The sequence below is a fragment of the Monopterus albus genome, unplaced genomic scaffold, assembly GCF_001952655.1.
Source record: "Monopterus albus unplaced genomic scaffold, M_albus_1.0 scaffold336.1, whole genome shotgun sequence".
Classification (NCBI taxonomy): domain Eukaryota; kingdom Metazoa; phylum Chordata; class Actinopteri; order Synbranchiformes; family Synbranchidae; genus Monopterus; species Monopterus albus.
The window spans coordinates 124,807-134,168 of record NW_018128216.1 but is presented as its reverse complement, the minus strand read 5'-3'; the positions used below and the strand labels follow the sequence as shown (position 1 = coordinate 134,168).

The following is a 9,362-nucleotide window of genomic DNA, read 5'->3' as shown; positions in this document are numbered from 1 at the left end:
TTAGATCCTTTAAGCTTCTTTGCTTGTTGCAATATGTGTGCCTTATCTTTCTCTTTCATCAACTTTACCATCACCGCCCTCGGACCACGATCAGAAGGTTTCCCGACTCTGTGAGCCTGCTCCATCTCAATTTCTTGATGAATTTGCAGTTTATTGTTTAGAATCTCCTTCACTTTACATTCCGCTTCTGTCCAGCTTTCTCCAGCTGTCTCCTTGATTCCCTCAAATATCAAGTTTTTTCACTTGGACTGTACTTCCAAATGCTCCATTTTATCCGTTATAGCTATTAAACTCTCACAAGTTTGGTAGACATCATCCCTTGTCTCCTTGGTTTGTATTTTCTGTTCACCCATGGCAGCTTTAATCACATCCACCTCTCGCTGGGTAAACTGCAAACTCGTTTTTATCTCCTGTATTTCTCTGGTCATGTCGTCAAATCTCTTGTTGTTTTTCTCCATAATTAGTTGCACGAAGCTTTTGAAGTTTTCCTGCTGTTGGTTCATCAGCGCGATGTACATCTGTTTCTGCTGATCCACAATGTCTGTTACTTGCGCCGCTCTGTGATACACTTCTTCTGCCTCCATATCCTCATTCGCTTCTGATAGCTCTTTTCCCTCTTTGAGGCATTTTAATAGTTATGGAATTTGTTCCAAGACTTGAAAGTGTAGGAGATGTGAAAAATCGTAGAACAGACAAGAGGAGCAGTAAAGACGTCTGCTCTCGCTTGCAACCCGGAAATGAAAAAACTTACAGTAATGTTAAGATAAACAACCATGAAAAATTACATTGTACCTAATCATGTCAAATGGAGACTTGACCAACAACCAACTATGGCTAGCTAAGCTAACGCTAGCTGATAGCGTAACCCAGGGTTGGTCACCATATATCCCCAGCAGGTAGCCCGCTGTGACCGCCAAGCTTTATCAGACACGCAGATATATTCTTGTTGAGTAAACACATAATTCTTGCTTTAGTGAGAGGTTTTCCTTTATAAATAAAGTCTGAACAGCTACTGTGAAACTAGCACACCTTGTTAAAAATCTATTGCAGTGTGCAGTGCAATTTCAGACTTAAGCTAGTGGGTAGTGTGTGTGTGTGTGTGTGTGTGTGTGTGTGTGTGTGTGTGTGTGTGTGTGTGTGTGTGTCCTCTCTTGGAATTTTGAAAGTGTTTCATATTTTGTTAGGTTACATCTGTCTGCTGTCAGACTTAGTGTTTATAAGCTTTCCTCTCCACAAGCTAGATTTCAATTTTAGTTTCCCTGCTCACTTGTTAATTAAAGCAAACACAGATCTGTTAGTTACTTGCACAACTACTATTTCTACTGTTAATAATAATCAGACTATACTCTTTTTCTAGGCCTGCCATCCAGAATCACCCTACCTTCAACAAGGACGTCGTACTGTTACCCCATCCAGAATGGGGTGAAGTTTGCAAGCATAAAACCAGAAGAAGGCTTCATGAAACTGACTACCTTTTAAGCGCCTTTGAAATTAGGAAAATGTGGGATTACAAGGCAGTCATTTGCAGAAATAAGAGATGCATTCAAGGACAAAATTCCTGAGGATGTCAGGTATTGTCAGAATATTGAGGCTATACAGCATACTGTACAGTAGTTCAGGGATTCTTTGCTGGATTTACAGGTTTTTATAGTTTTGTTGGAACTTTTGCTAGCCATGATTTTTCTACTCATTTACATTCTTTTTCAAAGTCAGGTTTTGTTTGTGAAAATAAATGGTAATGAGGAGGATGTTACTCTTTTTTTCTCTAATGCAATGCAGTGTGTTCAGAACACTGTAAGGGAATCTGACATCATGGGGCCTGACAGCATGGCTTTGGAAAGGTTATTCTGTGAGCTTCATGGATACACACGGACAATTTCATCGTTTATCTCATTTTGCCAGCAATTAGAAGGGAATGACAATCAAGAAGGTTTAGGTGCACTGAGAGCCCTGCATGCATGCTTTTGGTCCATCATTAATTCATATGAAACCTCAAGCTCTGTCAGAAAGAGCTCCAGAACCGGAACTGATCTTCAGCAGCCCCAGTCTCGGACCGAGCCGGATGCAGTTACACCTCTCAGATGACAAGACACAGTAATAAGTTCCCAGCGTTTACACGTCATAGTTCAATGTTGTGCGTTCATGCAAATAACTGTGAGTACACATAAGATGTTAACAGCTTACTATTTCATAGTAGTTCCGTGTTCTATGGTATCTAGTAGACAATTAATATGAACCAATATGAATCAAGGTCCATATTTGTCTGCCATTAGAACTATTGATACAAGTGGACAGGAAACCCCCCTGCTTCATAATAAGATCAGTAAAATGAGACAAAGGACATTGCCTGATTCAGCAGTATCACCAACAATCAGGACTGGTCATCGTGGTCGTCCTCAGTACAACATATTACATGAGCAAATTACCCACTGTTTGTCTCTTGGAATGAGCTGGCAAAGAATCGCTGTATGCTTTGGAATTAGCAGGAGGACATTGTACAGGCACAGACAGCAACTTGAAATTGGACCACTGACCTACACTGCAATGTCTGATGAGGACTTGACTACCATTGTTGGTGAGATCCTTCAAACCACCCCATATGCAGGTGAAAGGTATGTGTTAGGAAGCCTTCGATCACGCAACATCAGAATACAGCGTTGGCATGTGAGATGCTGCCTGCAACAGCCTGACCCAGTTGGACGTGCCTTCCAATGCCGTCGTGCCATTAGACGAAGAGTTTACAATGTTCAAACTCCAAATAGATTATGGTGAGTTGTTTTTTCAATTAAATCAAGAGCAGTTTTTTAAATACACACAGATAATGTAATATAGTAAAGTCACTTTCGGCTTTTCCCGTTTAGGGGTCTGACGACTCACGTTTTACGCCGGATGCCCTTCCTGACGCGCCTTGGGTTCAAATCAGGGAGTGCTGCACCTTAACCACTAGCCCACCGGGGGGCTAGATAATGTAATATAGTAATTTACTATAATACAATATTACTTTAAATGTAGCCTATAACAATAGCCTCAACCACAGAAATCATGCTGACTTAGTAATATTGTAACATCTTTAGCCGAAAAGACTTACTGGTATAGGTTTTTTCTGGTTTTTGTCAGGTTGGTAGAAATTACTCCGATTTGATACACATGAACAGTAGCAAATAAGTTGCCTGTACGCTTACAATCGTGATAGACATGTCAGAGTTCCCCAAAGTAAAAAAAAGAAAATCTGGGACTAATATCCTGTCACTAAGACAATACATTTCAGTAAACTATGCAGCCATTGAGCGGAGCATTAAAGCATTTAACCTACTGTAAATTTTTATTGGGTGCTTACATAAATTGATTACCATAATTAAGTGACAGGTTATTTATGTTTTACAGTACAGGTTTCAACCATCTGCCTGCAAAATATCTTCCACTAAGCTATTACAAATGATGTTCAGAAAACTTGATTTTAGTAGTGTTTTACTTATTGTTCAGAAGGGTTAGGGTTATCACTTTGGATAATCAATGAGTTTGAGGTTATTCTTATTTACTTTCTACAAAAGTAGTCCCTGTGAAATGTGACCTGTGAATATACTGGAATAATAACATTGCTTCTCAGAAAATTAATTAGGTTATAAGCTGTCATTTCTCTGTTGCTTGAGAACCACAGAGTGAATTTAATTTCTCAGTGCAGTGCATTGAGTAGACATCTCTAAACCATTTAGATTAACTGCCCCTTTAACTTCAAATAGTTCAAGCATGTAAGGAATGCATTCTGGTCATTATTCAAAATGGTTGCATATATTTTGTAACTATTTACACATTTTCTCCCAACAGGCACATAGATGGAAACCATAAACTGGTGAGGTGGAGGATGGTCATGGATGCATTAATGGCTTTAGCCGGACCATTATATACTTGCAGTGTCTCAATAACAACAGAGCATCAAGTGTATTGGATCTATTTTGCACTGGTGTACAAAGCTTTGGCCTTCCCTTAAGAATACGTTGTGACCACGGCATGGAGAACATAGGGGTTGCCCGTTATATGCTGGAAAGAAGGGGCTTAAACAGATGCAGTGTCATTACTGGACGTAGCGTCCACAATCAGAGGATAGAACGGTTGTGGGCGGAGTTAAACAGAGTTGTATCAATCCACTTCAGTAATCTCTTTACCTTCATGGAAAATGAGGGCATACTGAATTCCACCAATGAGCTCCATCTTTTCTGTCTTCACTATATCTACCTACCAAGAGTTCAAAGGGCAGCTGCAGAATTCCGAAATCAGTGGAACAACCATGGATTATCTACTCAAGGAGGACAAACCCCTCTCCAACTTTGGCAGAGAGGTGTTCTCAATAGTGCTGGAACTGGTAACTTGACAATTGATGATATTTTTGCAGGAAACGAACCCTCTGGATTTATAGATGAGACCTCTCTTCAGTTAGAGACTGAAAACTATATTTGTTCCTGTAAATGACTTTAATATAAATCAAACTGTTCTGAACAATATTCAAGAGACAGTAGACCCAATGAGTGATGGTAACCATGGCATACATTTATTTTTAAGTCTATTGAGTTTTTTTTTAGTGAATAACAACGCTGTGGAAAATACAAACACTTGCTAACACACTTTTTTTTTTTTGAGCAAACTCATTACTATTTCCTTTGCACTACTGTGCCTTTATATTGACCAAGAAAAATGAACTCACACTTGTAATAACTGTTGCAGTTAGCTGATTAAAGAATTCAAATGCTGATAAATGAATTGGTTGTAAAATGCCAAACATGTTTGTTACTCTTTGAAAAACAATAAAGTAGTTCTTTCAAATAACATTTAAGTGCATTTTCAGTACCTTAATTATTCCACAATAAAAAGCAGAACCTCACATTTTCACAGTGCAACCTGTATAACTGAAGTATCCTGAACAACAGATTTGAAACAAACAATGTTTCTGAAGTTACCGTCTACCAAATCCCTGAGTGTTATGTAATGCAAAGTCCATGCTCTCCTTGAAATCCTCATATGTGTCAAGCAGTGGCAACTTAAGGCAGTTGATGCAGGTGTTTGCCATAGGCAAATGGCATTTGGGGCTGAAAGACTGATCATGCAGAAAATCAATTGATGGCTGAGGGGAGAAGCCAATTGGAGGGATGACACTTGCACCTGTGGCAAAGGCTAGGATTTTACCAAGCTTTGATTTAAGAAGAAAGGAATTAATCGCTACTATTAATTGCAATGGAAATGTGGCATTAGTAGTCTAATACTGTGTACATGGATGGACCAACCAAATGACAGACAAAGCAGTGCCTAGCAGTAGCATTTACCTTCAACATCCTGTAGGTAATCCCTCCAAAATGGGACAACAACTTCTTCTGCTCTTCTCTTGTTGCTTCCCACTACAGACAGCCGGATGTGGAAAAGGTGATCAATCATGTCAGCAGTGAGTGGGGATGGTTCATGGCACATTAAGGGTCTAAAACTGTCTGGATGCCTTTGGATTGCATCCAGAACACCAAGGGTCTTCAGCCCCTCCCTGAATCTATGAGAAAAAAAAATGCACATATCAAATACATTTTGAATCATCTAATGTAAAGCTAGCAGTAGCCAAAGGAAGGACTTGCATCACTAATGCATAATAAGAACAAGACGACTGACTATCCCATCAGTAATTGGGATGATACAGTATTAGGGAGGGCATAGAAATATTAGACCATACATGCAACATGCATTGAGAAGCTTAATTTGAAATCTTGTTCATTCCCAACTTTAACAGGTAATAATTTTTAGCAGAAAAATTAGCTAGTTATAGCTCTGTATTCTCCTTCCTTATGCAAGATGCCCCAAATAACTGAGGCTCATTAATCCAATGCCAAGGAATACTTGCCAATGGTTACCAACAGCGTCATTTCATCTTTCAATGATGTAAACACTGCTGTATCACATCAATTAAAATATTGTCAGAATTTACAATGTGAAGTTGCACTGCTTCAGCAAACTAGTACTGTTAATGTTGTTAATTTAAACAGTTGTACAAATTACACTATCTGCAACACCAGGGGTTTTCAAAGTATAGGAAGGTGAGCCTCCCCTCAGCAGGGATAATGAAAACAGCCCCTCACTCCCACCCCTACTACTGGTGTAGCTTACTATATGTTCCACTCAACCAAAAATGACTTTCAACAATACATGTACATCTTTTAAGCAAAGACTATTTTGAAACACAATTCCACTCTAAAGGACTTTAAAAAATTATAAAAATCAAAAAAATTATAAAAATCAGCACACAAAATTGTTTACTGATTAATCCTCCACAGTTTTATCACAAAATTAAAACACACTGAACTATAGCCTTATTAAAATAGTCTCAATTCAACAAAATCATACATTGTAAGGCCTATTTGTACAATTTTACTGAAGTCAAATAACTTCTGAATACACCAAAATGAGTTGGCCAAATCATAACTCCACACCATACACAGCAGTGCTTGTCATATTACTGTCTCAGCATCATGTGCATTCCATATACCTGCCTCAGCTCTGTGTAATGCAATGTGTTATGATGCTTCTGTTGCCTCTGTATTCACAATTTTAATAATGTCTCAGTTACTTTCTTCTGAGACCACAGTTCCTCTAGCTTTGTATACAAAGCACCCCAATCACTGTCATACCTTTCTTCTCGCCCCAAACTCACTGTAGGTGTCAATCTATTTTGGCCTACACATAGCCTACTTGATATTTAATGTCTACAATCATTTTTTCTGGGTTATTTTTTTTCTCTTATCCCCCCCACACATGAGGTGTGCTTCCCACTTTGAAAACCACAGTGCTACACTATTGTGTCACTCATCCAAATGTTTTTTTCCTTAAAAATTGTGCCTTACTTAAACTGTGGTTGCCTCAGCTAATTCAGTCCTAGGACACTAGTGAGTGAGTAAACTAGGGCCCATAAAGTGATAACTTTCTGTAACCATTGAGCTAAAGACGTGAAATGTTACATGCACTTAAAATATTCATATTCCACTATACTTACCTTTTGAACCTTTTCATACAGGTCGGTGTCAGCAATGTCTTCTAAGACAGGGTTTACTGAGGACTTGCCACCAATCAGACAAGAATACAGTGTTGGTGCAAAGAAACCTGGTGCAGGACCACCATGAACAAGGCTTACAGCAATGGCTTGGCCAGCAATGAAATACCGATCGTCTCTTAAAGCTGGTGAAAAGATAGTGATAAAGACAAAACAAGCATACACGAGAGGGACAACACCTGTGATGATACAAGGGTTGTGGTAATGGGGAATTGATTGTGTAAATCAACACACTGAGAGCAAGTACATAGTACATACCAGTACTGTCCAGAGCCAAATTCAGTTTTCCGTCCCTTCCTTCAAACATTGGTGATACCATCAGGGCTTCCATAAGCAATCGTAAAAACTCTCTCCTAGGGCCACCAAGGTCCACGGCCTCTTCATCCACTCCCAAGTCATCAGAAAACTTGATGCACATCTGGGACTTGGGATTGTAGGACAATCGTTTGAAGGCCCGCAAGGCACCATCCAGAACTGAAGAACGATTGATGTTGAACCTGCATCTCTTGTTACTGTCAATTTGGGCTGCTAGACTGAGAAGCACCTCCTGTGCTGATTTAGTGTCTAGGCATTCAGATACCCTGTTAAAACAAATAAAAAGCCAAAAATAATAATTACTTAAAGGAATAACAGAATACATTTCCAGACAGTGTTATTCACACACAACTAAATCATAATTATCCTTAAAAAAACAAAAAAAAAACAAAAAAGAAACACTCCTATCAGGACCAACCACACCTAAGTAAGCTTTAACAACTGTACTAGTTTAAAATGTCTCCTTCACTATTATTGCCAACTCCTTTCTAAACCACACAATAGGCTTTGTATAGGGATGCACTGGTACCACTTTTTCCATACAGAGTATGAGTACTTAAATCTGAGTACTGATGCCTACTTAATAACAATGCAGTATTTCTACCAGAAAAATTCTGATCACTATAGAAGTGCAGTGACTCTAGACACTGTTTAAATTTCATGGGATTTGCTTTCTGATTGTGATTACATAAAATAAATACCAGAAACCTGTGCAAATTAACTTTAAACCTTCGGTCAACAAAGAAAGCACTGCACTGCCACCACTCCAATTAAATATTACATGCAACTGGCTAAATAGTCTACTACACAACATACTGAAATACAGTAGCTTTTAACCTTCTTAAGTATGCAGGCCTCTTTCAGGATGAAATTATTTCATGATTTCCCTTCCCCAAAATGCCAAAAAAAAATTTTTGATAAAATAAAAGAAGCGCGAGCACACAATATTACAACCAGCAGTCACAACTGCAACTTCTCTGCTGGACAATTACTGTGCATGCATTACTGTGCAGTAGTCATTTGCTCTACAAAAACTCAACTCATTTTTTACATACACCTTTTTAGACTCAGCTGTGAACTACAGTACATAAATCTAGTGTTTGTTTTATTTTAATTCACATGAATTAACTACAGTCAACATACTGAGCACTGCATGAGTGTACAGTGGGTACGGAAAGTATTCAGACACCCTTAAATTTTTCACTCTTTGTTATATTGCAGCCATATGCTAAAATCATTTAAGTTCATTTTTTTCCTCATTAATGTACACACAGCACCCCATATTGACAGAAAAACACAGAATTTTTGACATTTTTGCAGATTTATTAAAAAAGAAAAACTGAAATATCACATGGTCATAAGTATTCAGACCCTTTGCTCAGTATTTAGTAGAAGCACCCTTTTGAGCTAATACAGCCATGAGTCTTTTTGGGAATGATGCAACAAGTTCACACCTGCATTTGGGGATCCTCTGCCATTCCTCCTTGCAGATCCTCTCCAGTGCTGTCAGGTTGGATGGTAAACGTTGGTGGACAGCCATTTTCAGGTCTCTCCAGAGATGCTCAATTGGGTTTAAGTCAGGGCTCTGGCGGGACCATTCAAGAACAGTCACAGAGTTGTTGTGAAGCCACTCCTTCGTTATTTTAGCTGCGTGCTTAGGGTCATTGTCTTGTTGGAAGGTGAACCTTCAGCCCAGTCTGAGGTCCTGAGCACTCTGGAGAAGGTTTTCAAAAAACACCCCCATAGCATGATGCTGCCACCACCATGCTTCACTGTTGGGACTGTATTGGACAGGTGATGAGCAGTGCCTGGTTTTCTCCACACATACTGCTTAGAATTAAGGCCAAAAAGTTCTATCTTGGTCTCATCAGACCAGAGAATCTTATTTCTCACCATCTTGGAGTCCTTCAGGTGTTTTTGAGCAAACTCCATGCAGGCTTTCATGTGTCTTGCACTGAGGAGAGCCTTC

The 9,362-nt window shown here is 39.1% G+C and overlaps 1 protein-coding gene across 1 annotated transcript in view; it reads right to left on the bottom strand.

Annotated features, from left to right (window-relative positions):
• Positions 1-3,864: 3,864 nt before the first annotated feature.
• The window catches only part of LOC109974516 (G2/M phase-specific E3 ubiquitin-protein ligase), a 12,683-nt gene continuing 7,185 nt past the window's right edge, over positions 3,865-9,362 (bottom strand). The window contains exons 3-6 of the mRNA XM_020624725.1: positions 7,337-7,659; positions 6,987-7,203; positions 5,316-5,530; positions 3,865-5,214 (exon numbers count right to left, since the gene is read on the bottom strand). Coding sequence (XP_020480381.1) covers positions 4,949-5,214; positions 5,316-5,530; positions 6,987-7,203; positions 7,337-7,659 — 1,021 coding nt within the window. The 3' untranslated portion in view covers positions 3,865-4,948. The remainder of the gene's footprint in view (positions 5,215-5,315; positions 5,531-6,986; positions 7,204-7,336; positions 7,660-9,362) is intronic.